The sequence below is a fragment of the Dryobates pubescens genome, chromosome 34, assembly GCF_014839835.1.
Source record: "Dryobates pubescens isolate bDryPub1 chromosome 34, bDryPub1.pri, whole genome shotgun sequence".
In the NCBI taxonomy this organism is placed as follows: Eukaryota; Metazoa; Chordata; class Aves; order Piciformes; family Picidae; genus Dryobates; species Dryobates pubescens.
Window position 1 is genome coordinate 8,300,721 of NC_071645.1, and position 23,500 is coordinate 8,324,220.

The 23,500-nt window shown below is 65.5% G+C and overlaps 1 protein-coding gene across 2 annotated transcripts in view; it reads left to right on the forward strand.

The window, feature by feature from the left end:
• KIRREL3 (kirre like nephrin family adhesion molecule 3) overlaps positions 1-23,500 on the forward strand; it is a 474,640-nt gene that overhangs the window by 434,773 nt on the left and 16,367 nt on the right. For both annotated transcript variants that reach the window (XM_054176072.1, XM_054176071.1), the window contains exons 7-12: positions 1,990-2,095; positions 8,550-8,698; positions 11,049-11,176; positions 12,760-12,886; positions 19,805-19,905; positions 21,574-21,772. In XM_054176072.1, coding sequence (XP_054032047.1) covers positions 1,990-2,095; positions 8,550-8,698; positions 11,049-11,176; positions 12,760-12,886; positions 19,805-19,905; positions 21,574-21,772 — 810 coding nt within the window. The remainder of the gene's footprint in view (positions 1-1,989; positions 2,096-8,549; positions 8,699-11,048; positions 11,177-12,759; positions 12,887-19,804; positions 19,906-21,573; positions 21,773-23,500) is intronic.

Consider the following 23,500-nt stretch of genomic DNA (forward strand, 5'->3'; position numbering starts at 1 on the left):
GGGATCCTCCAAGAAGGCTGCAGAGGGATCCTGCAGGGAGGCTGCAGAGGGATCCTCCAAGAAGGCTGCAGAGGGATCCTGCAGGGAGGCTGCAGAGGGATCCTGCAGGGAGGTTGCAGAGGGATCCTGCAGGATGGCAGCAGAGGGATCCTCCAAGAAGGCTGCAGAGGGATCCTGCAGGGAGGCAGCAGAGGGATCCTGCAAGGAGGCAGCAGAGGGATCCTGCAGGATGGCAGCAGAGGGATCCTGCAAGGAGGCAGCAGAGGGATCCTGCAAGGAGGCAGCAGAGGGATCCTGCAGGATGGCAGCAGAGGGATCCTGCAGGATGGCAGCAGAAGGATCCTGCAGGAAGGCTGCAGGGGGATCCTGCAGGGAGGCTGCAGGGGGGTCCTGCAGGGAGGCTGCAGGGGGGTCCTGCAGGATGGCAGCAGAGGGATCCTCCAAGAAGGCTGCAGAGGGATCCTCCAAGAAGGCTGCAGAGGGATCCTGCAGGGAGGCTGCAGGGGGATCCTGCAGGATGGCAGCAGAGGGATCCTGCAGGAAGGCTGCAGGGGGATCCTGCAGGGAGGCTGCAGAGGCAGAGCAGGGTCAGAGCTGGAGAGAGGGCTCCTGGAGAGAGGGGGAGAGGGAGAAGCTGGACAGGAGCTAGCAATGGGCACAGGCAGCCCAGAAGGCCAAGGGCAGCCCCAGGGACAGGACAAGAGGAGATGCCCCAGGGGAGGTTTAAGTTGGACTTGAGAAGAAATTTGTGCCCTGGAAGGGTTCTCAAGGCCTGGCCCAGGCTGCCCTGGGAGGTGCTTGAATCCCCACCCCTGGAGGGGTTTGCAAGGGGCAGAGCTGTGGTGCTGAGGGCCATGGCTGAGCCCCAGCCTGGGCAGGGTTAGAGCAGGGTTGGAGTGGATGAGCTCAGAGGCTTTTCCAAGCCCAGCCCTGCTGGGGCTCTGGGAGCCTCTCAGGGCCTCTCTCAGCCTGGTGAAGGATCCTCAGCACCTTTGCCACCTCCTTCCCAGCAGGTCCTGCTGGCAGGCAGCAGGCTGCAGGGCTGCTGCAGATCCTCCTTTGCATGCCCAGAAGCTTGGCAGGCAGCAGGCTGCAGAGCTGCTGCAGCTGCTCCTATGCATGCTCAGAAGCCTGGCAGGCAGCAGGCTGCAGAGCTGCTGCAGCTCCTCCTTTGCATGCTCAGAAGCTTGGCAGGCAGCAGGCTGCAGGGCTGCTGCAGCTCCTCCTTTGCATGCTCAGAAGCCTGGCAGGCAGCAGGCTGCAGGGCTGCTGCAGCTCCTCCTTTGCATGCCCAGGAGCCTGGCAGGCAGCAGGCTGCAGAGCTGCTGCAGCTCCTCCTTTGCATGCTCAGAAGCCTGGCAGGCAGCAGGCTGCAGAGCTGCTGCAGCTCCTCCTTTGCATGCCCAGAATCTTGGCAGGCAGCAGGCTGCAGGGCTGCTGCAGCTGCTCCTATGCATGCTCAGAAGCCTGGCAGGCAGCAGGCTGCAGGGCTGCTGCAGATCCTCCTTTGCATGCTCAGAAGCCTGGCAGGCAGCAGGCTGCAGGGCTGCTGCAGCTCCTCCTTTGCATGCTCAGAAGCCTGGCAGGCAGCAGGCTGCAGGGCTGCTGCAGCTCCTCCTTTGCATGCCCAGAAGCCTGGCAGGCAGCAGGCTGCAGAGCTGCTGCAGCTCCTCCTTTGCATGCTCAGAAGCCTGGCAGGCAGCAGGCTGCAGGGCTGCTGCAGCTCCTCCTTTGCATGCCCAGAAGCTTGGCAGGCAGCAGGCTGCAGGGCTGCTGCAGCTCCTCCTTTGCATGCTCAGAAGCCTGGCAGGCAGCAGGCTGCAGGGCTGCTGCAGCTCCTCCTTTGCATGCCCAGAAGCTTGGCAGGCAGCAGGCTGCAGGGCTGCTGCAGCTCCTCCTTTGCATGCTCAGAAGCCTGGCAGGCAGCAGGCTGCAGGGCTGCTGCAGCTCCTCCTGAGCTCACTCCTGGGCTGCTCTCTCCCTGCTCAGATCCACCCCTGGTGAACCTCTCCGTGGAGCCTCAGCCAGTGCTGGAGGACAACACTGTGAAGTTCCACTGCTCTGCCAAGGCCAACCCTGCTGTCACCCAGTACAGGTAAGCTGTGTGCCCAGCTTGGCACCACCACACCTCTCACCCCAGCTCCCTGCTGGCAGCCTCTCTCCTCCCCCACCACACCAAGCAGTGACCCCAAGCCCTGGCTGTGATTGCTGGGGGCTGTTCCACTGCTTGGGGGTCCCCCTGGCTCACCCCCAGCTCCCCCAGACAGGGGCTGTGATATCTGGAGCCACACAGAGCCCCTGCTCAGAGCAGCAGGGACCTGCTGGGGCTGGCTCCTGCTGGTGTCATCCCCACTGCATGGCTGCCCAGTGCTGCCCTTGCCTGGATGCTGTCCCTGCCTGGGCTCCAGGTGAGGCCTTCTGCTCCTTCCATGCCCAGGGGACTCCTGGGGGATGTGGGGCAGGCTGTGGATGAACCAAGTCCTTTGACACCATCCCCCACAGCAACCTCCTGGCCAAGCTGTCAGCCCCTGGCTGGGACAGCAGCTCTCTGAGCTGGGTTAGGAACTGGCTGGAGGCTGAGCCCAGAGAGTGGTGGTGAATGGTGCCACAGCCAGCTGGCAGCCAGGCACCAGTGGTGTGCCCCAGGGAGCAGTGCTGGGCCCCATCCTGATCAATATCTTCATTGATGATCTGCAGGAGGGGATGGAGTCCAGCAGCAGTAAGCTTCATGGAATCACAGAATCAATAAGGTTGGAGAAGACCTCAAAGATCACCAAGTCCAACCCAGCCCCCAACACCTCCTGACAAGTAACCCATGGCTCCAAGTGCCACATCCAATCCCCTCTGGAACACCTCCAGGCACAGGGACTCCACCACCTCCCTGGGCAGCACATCCCAAGGGCCAATTCCTCTCTCTGGGAAGAACTTTCTCCTCCCCTCCAGCCTGAACCTCCCCTGGCACAGCTTCAGACTGTGTCCTCTTGTTCTGCTGCTGGGTCCCTGCCTGGCAGAAGAGCCCAACCCCCAGCTGGCTCCAACCTCCCTGCAGGGAGTTGCAGAGAGCAAGAAGGTCTCCCCTGAGCCTCCTCTTCTGCAGGCTAAGCAACCCCAGCTCCCTCAGCCTCTCCTCCCAGGGCTGTGCTCCAGACCCCTCCCCAGCCTCCTTGCCCTTCTCTGGACACCTTCAAGTCTCTCAATGTCCTTCTTGAGCTGAGGAGCCCAGAGCTGGACACAGGACTCCAGGGGTGGCCTCAGCAGTGCTGAGCACAGGGCACAAGGACTTCCCTGCTCCTGCTGGCCACACTCTGCCTGCTGCAGGCCAGATGACACCAAGCTGGGGGCAGGAGCTGAGCTGTCAGAGGGCAGCAGAGCTCTGCAGAGGGACCTGGCCAGGCTGCACAGCTGGGCAGAGGCCAACAGGATGGCATTGAACAAGTCCAAGTGCCAGGGGCTGCACTTTGGCCACACCAACTCCAGGCAGTGCTGCAGGCTGGGGGCAGAGTGGCTGAGAGCAGCCAGGCAGAGAGGGACCTGGGGGGAGTGGTGGAGAGCAGCTGAACAGGAGCCAGCAGTGTGCCCAGGGGACCAAGAAGGCCATGGTTGAGTTGCTCAGATGGGGCTGGGTGAGAGGTTGGGTTGAGGAGCTCTGAGCTCTTTCCCAACCTGGTTCATTCTGTTTGCTTCTGCACTCTAAAGCCAGCCTGCAGCTGAGGCTGGAGCTGTCAGCTCTGCCCACAGCCCCTGGCTGGCAGCTGCAGCTCCTTGACAAGGAGCAGGCTGTCCCCAGGGGGCTGTGCTGTCACCAGGGCTGTCACCAGGGCTGTCACCAGGGCTGTCACTCGCTGCTGGTGACACCAAGAGCAGGAGGAGGGAGCTGAGCAGACGGCTGCTGAGGTGTCACAGCCCAGGGGGGTGACACAGGGCTGAGCTCAGCATGGCAGCAGCCTGCTCCTTTCCATCTTGTGCCTCTCAGCCCCGGGAGGGATCCTCACCCAGCCACAGCCTGGGGCCTCCCCACCTGCCCTGGGCTCTGTCCCACCTGCTGCTGGGTTGAAGGTTCCACAGCCCAACACTGAATGGCAAAGCAGCTCAGCTGGGAGCACAGGACACAACCACAGCCTGCAGTGGAGGGGCTGAGCCTGGACTCCATGGCCTGAGAGAGCTTTGTTGGGCTGAGCCTGGACTCCATGGCCTGAGAGAGCTTTGTTGGGCTGAGCTTGGACTCCATGGCCTGAGAGAGCTTTGTTGGGCTGAGCTTGGACTCCATGGCCTGAGAGAGCTTTGTTGGGCTGAGCCTGGACTCCATGGCCTGAGAGAGCTTTGTTGGGCTGAGCTTGGACTCCATGGTCTGAGAGAGCTTTGTTGGGCTGAGCCTGGACTCCATGGTCTGAGAGAGCTTTGTTGGGCTGAGCTTGGACTCCATGGTCTGAGAGAGCTTTGTTGGGATGAGCTTGGACTCCATGGCCTGAGAGAGCTTTGTTGGGCTGAGCCTGGACTCCATGGCCTGAGAGAGCTTTGTTGGGCTGAGCTTGGACTCCATGGTCTGAGAGAGCTTTGTTGGGCTGAGCTTGGACTCCATGGCTTGAGAGAGCTTTGTTGGGATGAGCTTGGACTCCATGGTCTGAGAGAGCTTTGTTGGGCTGAGCCTGGACTCCATGGCCTGAGAGAGCTTTGTTGGGCTGAGCCTGGACTCCATGGCCTGAGAGAGCTTTGTTGGGCTGAGCCTGGACTCCATGGTCTGAGAGAGCTTTGTTGAGCTGAGCTTGGACTCCATGGCCTCAGAGAGCTGAGTTGGGCTGAGCTTGGACTCCATGGTCTGAGAGAGCTTTGTTGGAATGAGCTTGGACTCCATGGTCTGAGAGAGGTTTGTTGGGCTGAGCTTGGACTCCATGGTTCCAGAGAGCTTTGTTGGGCTGAGCTTGGACTCCATGGCCTGAGAGAGCTTTGTTGGGCTGAGCCTGGACTCCATGGTCTGAGAGAGCTCTGTTGGGCTGAGGTTGGACTCCATGGTCTGAGAGAGCTTTGTTGGGCTGAGCTTGGACTCCATGGTCTGAGAGAGCTTTGTTGGGCTGAGCTTGGACTCCATGGACTGAGAGAGCTCTGTTGGGCTGAGCTTGGACTCCATGGTCTGAGAGAGCTCTGTTGGGCTGAGGTTGGACTCCATGGTCTGAGAGAGCTTTGTTGGGCTGAGCTTGGACTCCATGGACTGAGAGAGCTCTGTTGGGCTGAGCTTGGACTCCATGGACTGAGAGAGCTCTGTTGGGCTGAGCTTGGACTCCATGGCCTGAGAGAGCTTTGTTGGGCTGAGCTTGGACTCCATGGTCTGAGAGAGCTTTGTTGGGCTGAGCTTGGACTCCATGGTCTGAGAGAGCTTTGTTGGGCTGAGCTTGGACTCCATGGTCTGAGAGAGCTTTGTTGGGCTGAGCTTGGACTCCATGGCCTCAGAGAGCTTTGTTGGGCTGAGCTTGGACTCCATGGCCTCAGAGAGCTTTGTTGGGCTGAGCTTGGACTCCATGGCCTCAGAGAGCTTTGTTGGGCTGAGCTTGGACTCCATGGCCTGAGAGAGCTTTGTTGGGCTGAGGTTGGACTCCATGGCCTGAGAGAGCTTTGTTGGGCTGAGCCTGGACTCCATGGCCTGAGAGAGCTTTGTTGGGCTGAGCTTGGACTCCATGGCCTCAGAGAGCTTTGTTGGGCTGAGCTTGGACTCCATGGCCTCAGAGAGCTTTGTTGGGCTGAGCTTGGACTCCATGGCCTCAGAGAGCTTTGTTGGGCTGAGCTTGGACTCCATGGCCTCAGAGAGCTTTGTTGGGCTGAGCCTGGACTCCATGGTCTGAGAGAGCTTTGTTGGGCTGAGCTTGGACTCCATGGTCTGAGAGAGCTTTGTTGGGCTGAGCTTGGACTCCATGGCCTGAGAGAGCTTTGTTGGGCTGAGCCTGGACTCCATGGTCTGAGAGAGCTTTGTTGGGCTGAGCTTGGACTCCATGGCCTGAGAGAGCTTTGTTGGGCTGAGCTTGGACTCCATGGTTCCAGAGAGCTTTGTTGGGCTGAGCCTGGACTCCATGGTCTCAGTCCTGCAGTGGGATTCCTGCCTGCTGCTCCCTGGGCTGGAGGGGCTGGTGGCAGTGCAGCAGGGGGTGGCACATCTCAGCCTTTGACAGGTGCCAGGCTGGAGGGCCAGATGCCAATGCAGAGGTGGGAATAGCCAAACCATCCCCCTGGAGGCTTTGTGCTGCTCCCATTCCCTCATCCCAAGCATTTCCCTTCCCTTGCCTTCAGCTCTCCAGAGCTGGGGCTGGCAGTGGTGCTGGTGGAGGAATTTCCTCCTGCAGGTCCTACAGTGAGGGCCTGGGGAAGGAGTCTGAGTGTTTGCTGTGCTGAACAGCCACTGAACACCCCCAGCTCCCTCAGCTGCTCCTCCCCAGCCCTCTTCCCCAGACCCTTCCCCAGCTTCCTTGCCCTTCCCTGGCCCTGCTGCAGCCTCTCCAGGTCCTGCTGGGAGCCAGCAGCCCAGAGCTGAAGGCAGCACTCCAGGGGTGGCCTCAGCAGTGTCCAGCCCAGGGGCACAATCCCTGCCCTGCTCCTGCTGCCCACAGCATTGCTGCTGCAGGCCAGGCTGCTGGTGGCCTTCTTGCCCAGCTGGGCACCCCCTGGCTCCTCTGCAGCTGCTGGCACCCAGCACCCCCAGGGCCTTTGCTGCTGGGCACTTTGCAGCCCCTCTGGCCCAGCCTGGAGCCTTGCTGGGGTTGTGGTGAGCCAAGGGCAGGACAGCTCCAGCTCAGGTCTCTGTCCCCACCAGCACCAGGTCCTGGACTCCTGTTGCTGTGGTGCAGGATCTCACAGCTCTGATGACCTGCACAGCTCTTCAGCCAGCTCCAGCTGCTCCCAGCTCTTGAGCAGCCACCTCAGTGACACCTTCACAGCTTTGCTGGCTTCTGCCTCTGCAGCCAGTCTGCTCTGATCACTGTGCTGAGAGCCAGGCAGCTTTGCTGCTCTGCTCACCAAAATCAGCTGCTGCAGCTACCCAGGGTGTGCCAGTGGCAGCTGAACTGTGCCAGCTGGGAGAGGGGATCCCAGACCCCAGTGTGCTGGGGGTGGGAAGGGAGCTCTGGAGCTCCCCAGCCCAAGCCCTGCTCCAGCAGGGCACCCCCAGCAGCCTGCCCAGGGGCACAGTGCCCAGGGGGGGTTGGAAGCTCTCCACACCAGGACACTCCACAACCTCTCTGGGCAGCCTGCTCCAGGCCTCCAGCACCCTCCCAACAAACAACTTTCTCCTCCTCTTCCCCTCCAACCTCCTGGGCTCCACTCTCTGCCCACTGCCCCTTGGCCTGGCCCTGGGCACCACTCAGCAGAGGCTGGCCCCAGCCTCTTGCCCCCCAGGGGCCCTTCAGCTCTTGCTGAGGGGGGGTCCCTGGCTCTGGGGGTGGGAATTCAACCACCTCCCTGGGCAGCCTGGGCCAGGCCTTGAGAACCCTTTCAGTCATAGAATGGAGGCTTGGTGGCACCTCCAGAGCCTGCACTGCAGCCTCTCCTTCCATGGGCAGTGCTGTAGGGATGGTGTGGAGGACACCAAGGGCAAGTTGATGTTGCCCCTGCAGTGCAGGGCAGCAGCTGCTGCCTACCTCCTGCTGCCCCTCAGCACTGTGAGCCAGAAGGACTTGGATAGGTTGGGTCCATGGACAGCATTCCCAGGAGGAGCTTCAACCAGGCCAAGTGCCAGGCCCTGCCCTTGGGGCACAACCACCCCTGGCAATGCTGCAGGCTTGGGGCAGTGTGGCTGGAAAGCTGCTGGCAGGAAGGGACCCTGGGGGTGCTGCTGGACAAGCAGCTGAACAGGAGCCAGCAGTGTGCCCAGGGGGCCGAGAGAGCCAAAGGCCTCCTGGCTGGGCTCAGCAATGCTGTGTCCAGAGGAGCAGGGAGGGGACTGTGCCCTGGGGCTCAGCTCTGGGGAGGCCACTCCTCGAGTGCTGCCTTCAGTTCTGGGCACTCAGTCCAAGAGCTGTGGAGGTGCTGGAGCCAGGGCAGAGCAGGGCAAGGAGCTGGGGAAGGGCCTGGAGAATCAATCTGGGGAGGAGAGACTGAAGGAGCTGGGGATGGTCAGGGTGGAAAGGAGGAGGCTGAGGGAGACCTCCTGGCTGTCTACAGCTCCCTGGGAGGAGGCTGTGCAGAGGCTGCTGCTGGTCTCTGCTCCCAGGTCATTAGTGACAGAGCAAGAGGCAGTGGCCTCCAGCTGCAGCAGGGCAGGGTTGGACTGGACACCAGCAAGAGTGGTCAGGGGCTGGGATCTGCTGCCCAGGGAGGTGGTGGAGTCCCCAAGCCTGGACCTGGAGGTTTGGATGTGGTGCTTGGGGCTCTGGTTTAGGGCTGAGCCTTGCAGAGCAGGGTCCTGGGTTGGACTTGGTGACCCTGAGGGCCTCTCCCAGCCTGGAGGTTTGGCTCTGTGCCTGTGTGGCTGGGTGCTGCAGGAGCAGCTGGGTGGCCACCATCCCACCTGGGGCCAGCAGCAGTGGCCAGCACCATCCCCCATGGGGATGCTCTTCCTTCTCCCACAGGTGGGCCAAGAAGGGGCAGGTGATCAAGGAAGCAGCTGGGGACTCCTATGAGACCGTTGTGGACCACACCTTCTTCTCTGAGCCTGTGTCCTGCGAGGTCACCAACGCCCTGGGCAGCACAAACATCAGCAGGACTGTGGATGTCTACTGTGAGTGAGCTGCTGCCTGCCAGGGCCAGCACAGCCCAGGGGCAGGGCTCCTGGCACAGGGTGGCAAGGGCCTGAGCAGCTCTCCTGCAGCTCCTTGGTGGTGGGACCATGATTGCCTTCTGGGTGCCCCTCTCAGGGTGAGGGGTCTGGGGCAGGAGGTCATCCTGGGCTGGCAGAGATGGTGACAATTGATGGGCAGGGGACCTGGCACAGCCAGGGTGGCAAGGGCCTGAGCAGCTCTCCTGCAGCTCCTTGGTGGTGGGACCATGATTGCCTTCTGAGTGCCCCTCTCAGGGTGAGGGGTCTGGGGCAGGAGGTCATCCTGGGCTGGCAGAGATGGTGACAATTGATGGGCAGGGGACCTGGCAGAGGGTGGCAAGGGCCTGAGCAGCTCTCCTGCAGCTCCTTGGTGGTGGGACCATGATTGCCTTCTGAGTGCCCCTCTCAGGGTGAGGGGTCTGGGGCAGGAGGTCATCCTGGGCCAGCAGAGATGGTGACAGCCTATGGGCAGGGGATGTGGCACAGCCAGGGTGGCAAGGGCCTGAGGAGCTCTCCTGCAGCTCCTTGATGGTGGGACCCATGAGTTCCTCCCTGCCTTCTGGGTGCCCCTCTCAGGGTGAGGGGTCTGGGGCAGGAGGTCATCCTGGGCCAGCAGAGATGATGGCAGCCAGGGGGCAGGGGATGTGGCACAGCCAGGGTGGCAAGGGCCTGAGCAGCTCTCCTGCAGCTCCTTGGTGGTGGGACCATGATTGCCTTCTGAGTGCCCCTCTCAGGGTGAGGGGTCTGGGGCAGGAGGTCATCCTGGGCTGGCAGAGATGGTGACAATTGATGGGCAGGGGACCTGGCAGAGGGTGGCAAGGGCCTGAGCAGCTCTCCTGCAGCTCCTTGGTGGTGGGACCATGATTGCCTTCTGGGTGCCCCTCTCAGGGTGAGGGGTCTGGGGCAGGAGGTCATCCAGGGCCAGCAGAGATGGTGACAGCCTATGGGCAGGGGATGTGGCACAGCCAGGGTGGCAAGGGCCTGAGGAGCTCTCCTGCAGCTCCTTGATGGTGGGACCCATGAGTTCCTCCCTGCCTTCTGGGTGCCCCTCTCAGGGTGAGGGGTCCAGGGCAGGAGGTCATCCTGGACTGGCAGAGATGGTGACAATTGATGGGCAGGGGACCTGGCAGAGGGTGGCAAGGGCCTGAACAGCTCTCCTGCAGCTCAGGCTCTGGTGGTGGTGGTAGGACCATGATTGTCTTCCCCTCTCAGGCTGGGGGGCCTGGGGCAGGAGGTCATCCTGGGCCAGCAGAGATGATGGCAGCCAGGGGGCAGGGGATGTGGCACAGCCAGGGTGGCAAGGGTCTGAGCAGCTCTCCTGCAGCTCCTTGGTGGTGGGACCATGATTGCCTTCTGGGTGCCCCTCTCAGGGTGAGGGGTCTGGGGCAGGAGGTCATCCTGGGCCAGCAGAGATGATGACAGCCCATGGGCAGGGGTCCTGGCACAGCCAGGGTGGCAAGGGCCTGAGGAGCTCTCCTGCAGCTCCTTGGTGGTGGGACCATGAGCTCTGAGTGCACAGCCCTGGGTGGTGCTTCTGGGGCAGGAGGTCATCCTGGGCTGGCAGAGATGGTGACAATTGATGGGCAGGGGAGCTGGCACAGCCAGGGTGGCAAGGGCCTAAGGAGCTCTCCTGCAGCTCCTTGGTGGTGGGACCCATGAGTTCCTCCCTGCCTTCTGGGTGCCCCTCTCAGGGTGGGGGGCCTGGGGCAGGAGGTCATCCAGGGCCAGCAGAGATGATGGCAGCCAAGGAGCAGGGGACCTGGCACAGGGTGGCAAGGGCCTGAGCAGCTCTCCTGCAGCTCCTTGGTGGTGGGACCCATGGGTTCCTCCCTGCCTTCTGGGTGCCCCTCTCAGGCTGGGGGGCCTGGGGCAGGAGGTCATCCAGGGCCAGCAGAGATGATGGCAGCCAAGGAGCAGGGGACCTGGCACAGGGTGGCAAGGGCCTGAGCAGCTCTCCTGCAGCTCCTTGGTGGTGGGACCATGATTGCCTTCTGGGTGCCCCTCTCAGGGTGGGGGCCTGAGGCAGGAGGTCATCCAGGGCCAGCAGAGATGATGGCAGCCAAGGAGCAGAGGCCATGGCTGGGTGTGACACATGCAGGGTGAGAAGGGCTGGATGAGCTCTCCTGCAGCTCCGTGGTGGGGGTCCCACGCTGCCCGAGTGGTGGTCCCAGGGCCCATGGGCATCCTGGGCTTGCAGCGGGCGCTCGCCTCAGGCTCTCCCGCAGTGCCTGGGCTCCGAGCCACAGGTCCAAGCCTCCTTCTCCGGGGGGCACAGCCCCCACCGGGCCTAACCCTGCTCTCCCCTCTGCAGTCGGGCCCAGGATGGCCACAGAGCCGCAGTCCCTGCTGGTCGACCTGGGCTCCGATGCGGTCTTCAACTGCGCCTGGACCGGGAACCCCTCGCTCACCATCGTCTGGATGAAGAGAGGCTCAGGCGTGGTAAGAGCCTGCTGGGCACTGCCAGGGCACCCAGCTGCTGCCAGCCCTGCCAGGGCACACAGCCGCTGCCTGCTGGGCACTGCCAGGGCACCCAGCTGCTGCCACCCCTGCCAGGGCACTCAGCTGCTGCCTGCTGGGCCCTGCCAGGGCACACAGCTGCTGACAGCCGCTGCCAGGGCACTGAGCTGCTGCCAGCCCCTGCCAGGGCACTCAGCTGCTGCCTGCTGGGCACTGCCAGGGCACACAGCTGCTGACAGCCCCTGCCAGGGCACACAGCTGCTGACAGCCCCTGCCAGGGCACCCAGCTGCTGCCTGCTGGGCACTGCCAGGGCACCAAGCTGCTGCCAGCCCCTGCCAGGGCACCCAGCTGCTGCCACCCCTGCCAGGGCACTCAGCTGCTGACAGCCCCTGCCAGGGCACACAGCTGCTGCCTGCTGGGCCCTGCCAGGGCACCAAGCTGCTGACAGCCCCTGCCAGGGCACACAGCTGCTGCCTGCTGGGCCCTGCCAGGGCACCCAGCTGCTGCCACCCCTGCCAGGGCACTCAGCTGCTGCCTGCTGGGCACTGCCAGGGCACTGAGCTGCTGACAGCCCCTGCCAGGGCACACAGCTGCTGACAGCCCCTGCCAGGGCACACAGCTGCTGCCTGCTGGGCACTGCCAGGGCACCAAGCTGCTGCCTGCTGGGCCCTGCCAGGGCACACAGCTGCTGCCAGCCACTGCCAGGGCACTGCGCTGCTAACTGCTGCCAGCTGCCAGCCAGGGCACAGAGCTCCCATCTCCCCCTCCCCATTCCCATCTCCCCCTCCCTGCACCCATCTCCCCTTCCCATCTCCCCCTCCCCACTCCCATCTCCCCCTCCCTGCTCCCATCTCCCCCTCCCATCTCCCCACTCCCATCTCCCCCTCCCATCTCCCCCTCCCATCTCCCCACTCCCATCTCCCCCTCCCTGCTCCCATCTCCCCCTCCCATCTCCCCCTCCCATCTCCCCACTCCCATCTCCCCCTCCCTGCTCCCATCTCCCCCTCCCATCTCCCCCTCCCATCTCCTCCTCCCTGCTCCCATCTCCCCCTCCCATCTCCCCCTCCCTGCTCCCATCTCCCCCTCCCATCTCCCCCTCCCATCTCCCCACTCCCATCTCCCCCTCCCTGCTCCCATCTCCCCCTCCCATCTCCCCCTCCCATCTCCTCCTCCCTGCTCCCATCTCCCCCTCCCATCTCCCCCTCCCCACTCCCATCTCCCCCTCCCATCTCCCATCTCCCATCTCCCCCTCCCATCTCCCATCTCCCCCTCCCTGCTCCCATCTCCCCCTCCCATCTCCCCCTCCCATCTCCCATCTCCCATCTCCCCCTCCCCACTCCCATCTCCCCACTCCCATCTCCCCCTCCCATCTCCCATCTCCCCCTCCCCACTCCCATCTCCCCCTCCCATCTCCCCCTCCCTGCACCCCTCTCCCCTTCCCTTCTCCCCTCTCCCCTTCCCATCTCCTCCTCTCCCCCTCCCATCTCCCCCTCCCGGCTTCCCTCTCCCCCTCTCCCCTCCCTGCCCTCCCGCGGTACTTCAGCGGCTCCCCTCCCGTCCGCAGGTGCTGAGCAACGAGCAGGAGCTGCGGCTGAAGTCGGTGCGGCAGGAGGACGCCGGCAAATACGTCTGCAGGGCGGTGGTGCCGCGGGTGGGCGCGGGGGAGCGGGAGGTGACCCTCACCGTCAACGGTACCGGCCCCGCGGCCCCCCGCAGCACCTTCTGCCCTGCCCCCGACCCCCATAGCACCTTCTGCCCTGCCCCCGACCCCCATAGCACCTTCTGCCCTGCCCCCGCAGCACCTTCTGCCCTGCCCCCGACCCCCGCAGCACCTTCTGCCCTGCCCCCCGCAGCACCTTCTGCCCTGCCCCCGACCCCCGCAGCACCTTCTGCCCTGCCCCCCATAGCACCTTCTGCCCTGCCCCCCGCAGCACCTTCTGCCCTGCCCCCCATAGCACCTTCTGCCCTGCCCCCCGCAGCGCCTTCTGCCCTGCCCCCGACCCCCATAGCACCTTCTGCCCTGACCCCGCAGCACCTTCTGCCCTGCCCCCCATAGCACCTTCTGCCCTGCCCCCCGCAGCGCCTTCTGCCCTGCCCCCCATAGCACCTTCTGCCCTGCCCCCCGCAGCACCTTCTGCCCTGCCCCCCGCAGCACCTTCTGCCCTGCCCCCCATAGCACCTTCTGCCCTGCCCCCCGCAGCACCTTCTGCCCTGCCCCCCATAGCACCTTCTGCCCTGCCCCCCGCAGCACCTTCTGCCCTGCCCCCCGCAGCGCCTTCTGCCCTGCCCCCGACCCCCGCAGCACCTTCTGCCCTTCCCCCCGCAGCACCTTCTGCCCTGCCCCCCGCAGCGCCTTCTGCCCTGCCCCCATAGCACCTTCTGCCCTGCCCCCCGCAGCACCTTCTGCCCTGCCCCCATAGCACCTTCTGCCCTGCCCCCGACCCCCGCAGCACCTTCTGCCCTGCCCCCCGCAGCGCCTTCTGCCCTGCCCCCATAGCACCTTCTGCCCTGCCCCCCGCAGCACCTTCTGCCCTGCCCCCATAGCACCTTCTGCCCTGCCCCCCGCAGCGCCTTCTGCCCTGCCCCCCCAGCACCTTCTGCCCTGACCCCGCAGCACCTTCTGCCCTGCCCCCCATAGCACCTTCTGCCCTGCCCCCCGCAGCACCTTCTGCCCTGCCCCCCGCAGCACCTTCTGCCCTGCCCCCCGCAGCGCCTTCTGCCCTGCCCCCGACCCCCACAGCACCTTCTGCCCTGCCCCCCGCAGCACCTTCTGCCCTGCCCCCGACCCCCGCAGCGCCTTCTGCCCTGCCCCCCGCAGCACCTTCTGCCCTGCCCCCCGCAGCGCCTTCTGCCCTGCCCCCCCAGCACCTTCTGCCCTGACCCCGCAGCACCTTCTTCCCTGCCCCCCATAGCACCTTCTGCCCTGCCCCCCATAGCACCTTCTGCCCTGCCCCCCATAGCACCTTCTGCCCTGCCCCCGACCCCCGCAGCACCTTCTGCCCTGCCCCCATAGCACCTTCTGCCCTGCCCCCCGCAGCACCTTCTGCCCTGCCCCCGCAGCATCTTCTGCCCTGCCCCCGACCCCCATAGCACCTTCTGCCCTGCCCCCCCCAGCACCTTCTGCCCTGCCCCCCGCAGCGCCTTCTGCCCTGACCCCGCAGCACCTTCTGCCCTGCCCCCCCGCAGCACCTTCTGCCCTGCCCCCCGCAGCACCTTCTGCCCTGCCCCCCACAGCACCTTCTGCCCTGACCCCGCAGCACCTTCTGCCCTGCCCCCCGCAGCACCTTCTGCCCTGCCCCCCGCAGCACCTTCTGCCCTGCCCCCATAGCACCTTCTGCCCTGCCCCCCCCAGCACCTTCTGCCCTGCCCCCGCAGCACCTTCTGCCCTGCCCCCCGCAGCACCTTCTGCCCTGCCCCCCGCAGCACCTTCTGCCCTGCCCCCCGCAGCACCTTCTGCCCTGCCCCCCGCAGCACCTTCTGCCCTGCCCTCCTTAGCACCTTCTGCCCTGCCCCCCACAGCACCTTCTGCCCTGCCCCCGACCCCCGCAGCACCTTCTGCCCTGCCCCCAGCCCGCAGGGCGCGGGGAGGGAGGGCCGGGGAGGGAGCTCAGGGCATCACCGACCGCAGTCAGCAGAGCAGCCAGGGCAGGGCACACAGGAGCACAGCCTGGGGGGAGCTGAGGGTCTGCACACGAGGAGACTCCACAGCCCTGGTCAGGGCTGGGAAAGGACCTCTGGAACTCATCCAGCCCAGGGCACCCCCAGCAGCCTGCCCCGGGGCACAGTGCCCAGGGGGGGTTGGAAGCTCTCCACACCAGGACACTCCACAACCTCTCTGGGCAGCCTGCTCCAGGCCTCCAGCACCCTCCCAACAAACAACTTGCTCCTCCTCTTCCCCTCCAACCTCCTGGGCTCCACTCTCTGCCCACTGCCCCTTGGCCTGGCCCTGGGCACCACTCAGCAGAGGCTGGCCCCAGCCTCTTGCCCCCCAGGGGCCCTTCAGCTCTTGCTGAGCATTGCTGAGCATTGCTCTGGGGCTGCTCTGCTGCAGGCTCTCAGCCCCAGGGCTCTCAGCCTTGGCTCCTGCCAGAGCTGCTCCAGGCCCCTCAGCAGCTTCCCAGCCTCCCCTGCCCTCTCTCCAGCACTTCTCTGGCCCTCTGCCCCTGGGCAGCACACAACTGCCCCCAGGGCTCCAGAGGTGGCCTCAGCAGGGCAGGGCAGAGGGGCAGCACAACCTCCCTTGCCCTGCTGCTGCCCACACTCTTCTCCATGCCCCCAGGAGCTGTTGGCTCTCCCATGGATAACTCAGGCTGCCAAACCATTCCCTGGGATTCTCTGCTTCCCAAGCAGCTCCACCCAGAGCTGCAGCCAGGGTGGTTCTTGGTTCTGCTCTGCTGGGAATGGGAGCAGACAGGCTTTGCCATTCCTCCTCCTGCAGACCCAGCACTCTCTGCCACCCCCTGGGTCCCTCAGTCCAGCAGGGCTTTGCTGAGCAGCTTTGGAGCTGGCAGCTTTACTCTCCAATGGATTTGTGCTGCAAAGCCCTCACAAGGTCAGGGAGCTGGGAAGGGAGCAGCTTCATCCCTCACTCCCAGCCCCCCTGGGGTTCACTCTGAGGGCCACCATAGCCTCCTAACCACCTCCTCCCCAGCACCAGGTCAGGATGAGGATCCTCAGCCGAGCTAGGGAGCATTCCAGAGCTCTGGAGTTTAATGATGCCCCTGGTCTGGGCCTGGCAGCCAATTGCAGCCTAAGCATGGCCAGGAAGAGCCAGGCAGGCTGCAGGGGTGGCACAGGGAATGGATTTCCCACCACCTGGCACCTGGCTGACAAGCTGGCAGCCAGCAGACCCTGCTCCCTGTCACAGGGAGGAGAAAGGAGGTGGGGAAGCAGCACAGGATCCCATTTGGGATGCAGATGGGGAGAGGCCCCAGCCCTGCAACCACTCCAGGTCAGGCTGCACAGGGCTGACTGCAGGCACTGAAGGTCCTCCAGGGTCCCTCCCAAGCCCAAGCACTCCAAGGTTCTGTGCTGCTGGACAGGGAAGCCAAGGACAAGGCAGCAGGAGGCTGCAAAGCACCTCCCCTGCCCTGCCCCCAGCTCAGGCTCCTTCCCTGACTGCTGCCTTGCAGCTACAGCTGAAGGAGCTGGCAGAACACAAAGCCACAAATGAGCAGGGAGGAAGCTTCTGCTCCTGCCCTGCCACCTGCCTGGCACCAGGCCTCTGCAGCAAGGGAAAGCCTCAGCAGCTCAGGGGCTGGCTGGGGCATGTGGCATGGAAAAGCTGCTCTGGAGAGCCTGGGGCCACCACTCAGCTGCTCACCTGGCAGAGGGGGCAGGGGGTGAAGGAAACCCAGGCTGTGAGGCTCAGTGCTCAGCTTGGGGCATCTGGAGCAGGGGCTTGGCATGGGTGGTCCCCAGGGCTCCCTTCCAACCCCCAGGGTGGGATTCTGGGGTCCCTCAGGAGCTGCCTGCCTGCAGCATCCAATCCTGCTGCTGGGAATCCACTGCTGGGGTTTGCTGAACCCCCACGGGGGTTGGACTCTGCACCATGGGTGACTCTCACACCTCCAGGTCAAGTGCTGGGCTCCTGGCTCCCAGCAGGACCTTGAGAGGCTGCAGCAGGGCCAGGGAAGGGCAAGGAAGCTGGGGAAGGGTCTGGGGAAGAGGGCTGGGGAGGAGCAGCTGAGGGAGCTGGGGGTGGTGAGGCTGGAGCAGAGGAGGCTGAGGGAGACCTCCTTGCTCTCTGCAGCTCCCTGCAAGGAGGCTGGAGCCAGGTGGGGCTTGGGCTCTGCTCCCAAGGCACAGGACAAGAGGCAATGGCCTCAGGTTGCCCCAGGGGAGGTTCAGCTTGGCCCTGAGGAACAATTTCTTCCCCTTGAGGGCTGCCCAGGCCTGGCCCAGGCTGCCCAGGGCAGTCCCCATCCCTGGAGGGGTTTCTGAGCCCTGGGGCTGTGGTGCTGAGGCCATGGCCTGGTGGTGCCCTGGCAGGGCTGGGTGAGTCCAGTGTTGGACTGGATGACCTTAAAGCTCTCTTCCAACCAGAACAATTCCATGACCCTATGAGACAGGCTCCTGGGCCCCCAGGCTGGGGGAGCCAAGCTGGATCCTCCCTAGAGCAGCATCCCCAGGTCCAGCATCCCCCAGGGGCAGCAGGGGCTTGGCAGCCATCCTGCAGCCAGGACTGCTCCTCACCTGCAGGAGCAGGGCCAGGCTGTGGCTGCTGCCAGCAGGGAGTGCTGCTGAGGATCCTTCCTGCTGTGGCTGGAGAGGGAAGCTGAAGGCTTCATCTCCTCCCCTGGGGGGGGAGTCCAGAGGGTGCCAGCAGGCTGCTGCTGCTCCCAGGTGCCCTTCCCCAGGGGCTGGGTCTCACCACACTCAGCTGAGGCATTCAGGAGTCCCTGCTCCGGGCTCTGCTCGGTCCAGAGGGGGTTCAGAGGGACCCTGACTGAAGGTCCAGCCTCAAAGCAGGCAGACATCAGCTCAGCACCATGCTGGGCTGGGAGAGCATCCTCCTGCCCTCAGCTCCTGCTGCCCTCCCCCCAGCAGGCTGGCTGCAGGCAGGGGCTGGCAGCACCTCCCCAGGCTGCAGGGCAGCAGATGTGCTGCAGGAGCTGGGCAGTGGGCAGCAGGATTGTGCCAAACAGCAGCACCTGGCAGGGAGGGAGCAGCAGGGGCAAGAAGCAAGGGAGGAGCTGCCCAGAGCCAGCAGCAGTGGGGCTGAGGAGCCTGCAAAAGCCTCTGCAGACTGCTGCCTGCACACAGGCCTGGGACCAGCTCCCACCCTGGGGGCAGAAGCGTCCCCAGGATGGCCTCCAGGGCACAACTGCCTGCAGCATGGTCTGTGGGGCTCCTGCTGGGGTGGCAAGGGGCTCTGAGCAGGGACCACCACCCCTGCCTGCCCTCTCTGCATGGAGAGGCTTGGCAGAAGGCCTGGGGAGCCTGGGGGGTGGCTCAGGACTGAGCTTGCCTGTCCCCAACACTGCCTGCTGGGGAGACCCTGGTGTGGTCCCCTGCAGCTCCTGCAGCAGCACAGGGCAGGGGGAAGCTGCTGGCAAGCAGCTGCAAGCAGCAGCAGCTGGCAGTGCTGGGGGCCAAGGAGTTGGCCAGCAGCAGCAAGGTGGCCTGGGGGCCAAGAAGGCCAAGGCTGTGCTGGGGGCATGGAGAAGAGTGTGGGCAGCAGCAGGGCAAGGGAGGTTGTGCTGCCCCTCTGCCCTGCCCTGCTGAGGCCACCTCTGGAGCCCTGGGGGCAGTTGTGTGCTGCCCAGGGGCAGAGGGCCAGAGAAGTGCTGGAGAGAGGGCAGGGGAGGCTGGGAAGCTGCTGAGGGGCCTGGAGCAGCTCTGGCAGGAGCCAAGGCTGAGAGCCCTGGGGCTGAGAGCCTGCAGCAGAGCAGCCCCAGAGCAATGCTCAGCAATGCTCAGCAAGAGCTGAAGGGCCCCTGGGGGGCAAGAGGCTGGGGCCAGCCTCTGCTGAGTGGTGCCCAGGGCCAGGCCAAGGGGCAGTGGGCAGAGAGTGGAGCCCAGGAGGTTGGAGGGGAAGAGGAGGAGAAAGTTGTTTGTTGGGAGGGTGCTGGAGGCCTGGAGCAGGCTGCCCAGAGAGGTTGTGGAGTGTCCTGGTGTGGAGAGCTTCCAACCCCCCCTGGGCACTGTGCCCCTGGGCAGGCTGCTGGGGGTGGCCTGCTGGGGCAGAGGAGGCTGAGGGAGACCTCCTTGCTCTCTGCAGCTCCCTGCAAGGAGGCTGGAGCCAGGTGGGGCTTGGGCTCTGCTCCCAAGGGACAGGAGATAGAAGAGGAGGGAAAGAGGGAGGGAGGGAGGGAGGAAGGGATGGAGGGAAGGAGGGAGGGAGGGAGGGAGGGAGGGAGGGAGGGATGGAGAGATGGGAGGGAGGATGAGCCCAGGAAGCTCTCCCACTGCAGCCAGCCCTGGGCCCAAGTCCCAGCTGAGGCTGTCCCCAGCAGTCTGTTGGCCTCTTGGAGCTGGTCCCAGTGCAGCTCTTGCCCTTGCAGGGGGCAGCCCCGGGGGCTCTGCACATCCCTGCCCCCTTGGCTGCTCCCTCCTCAGGGGAAGGGCTGTTGGCAGGGGGGGGAACACTGATCCCACCACCCCAAGCTCTGCTCTCCAAGCCCTCTGCTCCCAGCCATGGCTTCAGGATGCCCACCCAGGCAGGGCAAGGACATTTCCTGTGTGCCCAGCCTGGCACCACTCAGGCAGAGCCTTTGGCAGCCGCTCTGGGCCCCTCCAGCAGCTGAGTGGTGCAGGAGAAGCCAGCTGGGGGGTGCCAGCAGGGATGCCTCCACTCTGTGGGGCAGGCTGGTGGCAGGACACTGCTGCTGACCTCCTCCTGCTCCCTGAAGCCCCTGAGGGGCACTTAGATTGTGGGCTGACAAATCCAGGAGGCCATGGCAGAGGACCCCCAGGTGGGCTGGGCTGGAGGGGCAAAGCCCTTCCCAGGGGCCAGGGTCGCCAAGGAGGCTTCCCCAGCGCAAGGTGGGAGCAGGGCTGGGGGGGCTCCTGGTGCCCTGGGCTGGGCTTGCAGCACAAAGAGCCCCCCCAGGGGCCCTGCCAGGCAGCCCTGGGAGGTGCCAGCTGCCCTCTCCTCCCCCTTGCAGGGCCACCCATCATCTCCAGCACGCAGACCCAGCACGCCCTGCACGGCCAGAAGGGGCAGATCAAATGCTTCATCCGCAGCACCCCGCCCCCAGACCGCATCGTGAGTAGGGGCCCCGGGGGCAGGAGGGCTCCCGGCACGGCTCAGGGGCACGGCAGGGCTGTGGGCACCCTGGGCCCCCTCCTGGGCCCCACAGCATCCTCCCAGGCAGGCTCAGGAGGCGTGGGCTGGGGGTGGGTTGAGACCCGGCTGAAGGACACAGCTCAGAGGGCTGTGGGCAGTGGGGCAGGGTCTGGTTGGGGGTCTGCAGCTCCTGCTGTGCCCCAGGGCTCAGGGCTGGGTCCAGACTCTGAGGAGAGGAAGGAAGTGGGGGGGCAGGGGGGGCAGGGGGATGGGTTGGGAAGAGGCTGAAGGACACAGCTCAGAGGGTTGTGATCCATGGGGTAGGGTCCAGCTGGAGGCCTGGGGCTGGTGGTGGTCCCCTGGGCTCAGGGCTGGGCTCAGGGCTGGGTCCAGTCTGGTCCAAGACCTCCATCAATGTGCTGCACAAACTGCAGCTCAGAGGTGCTGCAGGCCCCTGGCTGCTGCCCCTCAGCACAACCCCCCAAGCAAGAGCTGCTGAGGGTTTGGCAGCCCCCAGGCTTTGGCTCCTCTCAGGGCAGCTCAGGGTGGGAAGGAACTTGCCCTGCTTCTGGCTTTGTAAGAGAGCCAGGGGGGATGCTGTGTGTGGGGCACAGAGGGCAGGGGAGCAGGGGGTGAGGAGCAGGTAGCCAGGGCTCAGGGCTGGGTCCAGACCTGGTCAGCATCTTCCTCACTGACCTGGCTGAAGGCTCAGAGTGGAGGCTCAGGCAGGTTGCTGCTGGCACAGAGCTGGGAGCAGTGGCTGAGAGCCCTCAGGCTGTGCTGGCAGCCAGGGAGCCCTGGGCAGGCTGAGAGCTGGGGGAGAGCAACCTCCTGAAGGGGCAGCAGGGCAAGGGCAGGGTCCTGGCCCTGGGCAGGAACAACCTCCTGCAGCAGCACAGGGCAGGGGGAAGCTGCTGGCAAGCAGCTGCAAGCAGAAGCAGCTGGCAGTGCTGGGGGACAAGGAGTTGGCCAGCAGCAGCAAGGTGGCCTGGGGGCCAAGAAGGCCAAGGCTGTGCTGGGGGCATGGAGAAGAGTGTGGGCAGCAGCAGGGCAAGGGAGGTTGTGCTGCCCCTCTGCCCTGCCCTGCTGAGGCCACCTCTGGAGCCCTGGGGGCAGTTGTGTGCTGCCCAGGGGCAGAGGGCCAGAGAAGTGCTGGAGAGAGGGCAGGGGAGGCTGGGAAGCTGCTGAGGGGCCTGGAGCAGCTCTGGCAGGAGCCAAGGCTGAGAGCCCTGGGGCTGAGAGCCTGCAGCAGAGCAGCCCCAGAGCAATGCTCAGCAATGCTCAGCAAGAGCTGAAGGGCCCCTGGGGGGCAAGAGGCTGGGGCCAGCCTCTGCTGAGTGGTGCCCAGGGCCAGGCCAAGGGGCAGTGGGCAGAGAGTGGAGCCCAGGAGGTTGGAGGGGAAGAGGAGGAGCAAGTTGTTTGTTGGGAGGGTGCTGGAGGCCTGGAGCAGGCTGCCCAGAGAGGTTGTGGAGTGTCCTGGTGTGGAGAGCTTCCAACCCCCCCTGGGCACTGTGCCCCTGGGCAGGCTGCTGGGGGTGCCCTGCTGCAGCAGGGGCTGGGGGAGCTCCGGGGGTCCCTTCCCAGCCCTGTCCCCGCTGGGGCTGCCCCGGGGGCAGAGCTGCCCTGTGCTGAGCTCTCTCCCCGCAGGCTTGGTCCTGGAAGGAGAACGTGCTGGAGTCGGGCACCTCGGGGCGCTACACGGTGGAGACGGTGAGCACGGAGGAGGGAGTCATCTCCACCCTCACCATCAGCAACATCGTCAGGGCTGACTTCCAGACCATCTACAACTGCACCGCCTGGAACAGCTTCGGCTCCGACACGGAGATCATCCGCCTGAAGGAGCAAGGTCGGCAGCGCCCCGGGCCGGGGCTGGGGACCGGGGACCGGGGACCGGGGGAGCCGCGGCGGGGGGCAGCGGCCGGAGGCGCCCAGGGAGGGAGGCGCAGAGCCAAGCAGGGAGCTCGGTGCGGAGGCTGCGTCCCGGGGGGTCCCGGTGCCGGCTGAGGCTCGGGGCTGGGGGCCGGCCCGGGCTCGGGTGTCCTGCTGAAGCCCCTCCTGGCCCCGAGGCACAAGGTGATGCCCCGGGCTGAGAGCCTTGGAGGGACAGGGGCAGGGGCTCCCCACGTCCCCCCAGCCCCTGCTGCCCACGGGGAGGGCAGTGAGGAGGAGGAAGGCTCTGGGGCCGGGGGCAGCCTCCAGCCACGGCTGCAGGACTGAGCCCCCCGGCCCGGGCGGCAGGGCAGGAGCAAGGGGGCTGCACTCCGGGGGCTGGCGGCGGCAAGGGAAGGAGCTGGCTCTGTGAGGAACAGCTGGACCCGGCTGGGCATCCTGCTGGGCATCCAGCTGGGCATCCTGCTGGGCATCCTGCAGGGCATCCAGCTGGGCATCCAGCTGGGCATCCTGCTGGGCATCCTGCTGGGCATCCAGCTGGGCATCCTGCAGGGCATCCTGCAGGGCATCTGGCTGGGCATCCGGCTGGGCATCCGGCTGGGCATCCTGCAGGGCATCCAGCTGGGCATCCTGCAGGGCATCCGGCTGGGCATCCTGCAGGGCATCCAGCTGGGCATCCTGCTGGGCATCCTGCAGGGCATCCAGCTGGGCATCCAGCTGGGCATCCTGCTGGGCATCCTGCTGGGCATCCAGCTGGGCATCCTGCAGGGCATCCTGCAGGGCATCTGGCTGGGCATCCGGCTGGGCATCCGGCTGGGCATCCTGCAGGGCATCCAGCTGGGCATCCTGCAGGGCATCCGGCTGGGCATCCTGCAGGGCATCCGGCTGGGCATCCTGCTGGGCATCCTGCAGGGCATCCAGCTGGGCATCCAGCTGGGCATCCTGCTGGGCATCCTGCTGGGCATCCAGCTGGGCATCCTGCAGGGCATCCTGCAGGGCATCTGGCTGGGCATCCGGCTGGGCATCCGGCTGGGCATCCTGCAGGGCATCCAGCTGGACATCCTGCTGGGCATCCAGCTGGGCATCCTGCTGGGCATCCTGCAGGGCATCCTGCTGGGCATCCAGCTGGGCATCCGGCTGGGCATTCTGCAGGGCATCCAGCTGGGCATCCGGCTGGGCATCCTGCTGGGCATCCTGCAGGGCATCCTGCAGGGCATCCAGCTGGGCATCCAGCTGGGCATCCGGCTGGGCATCCTGCTGGGCATCCTGCAGGGCATCCAGCTGGGCATCCAGCTGGGCATCCTGCAGGGCATCCAGCTGGGCATCCTGCAGGGCATCCAGCTGGGCATCCAGCTGGGCATCCTGCAGGGCATCCAGCTCGGATCTGGGCACTGGAGGGCAGGGCAGGGCTGGGCAGGATAGGGCTGGGCAGGGCAGGGCTGGGCAGGGCAGGGCAGGGCTGGGCAGGATAGGGCAGGGCAGGGCTGGGCAGGGCAGGGCAGGGCTGGGCAGGATAGGGCTGGGCAGGGCAGGGCAGGGCAGGGCTGGGCAGGGCAGGGCAGGGCTGGGCAGGATAGGGCTGGGCAGGGCAGGGCTGGGCAGGATAGGATAAGGCAGAGCAGGATGGGGCTGGGCTGGGCTGCGCTGGGCAGGGCCAATGAGACTACAGGGTGGCCAAGGAGGC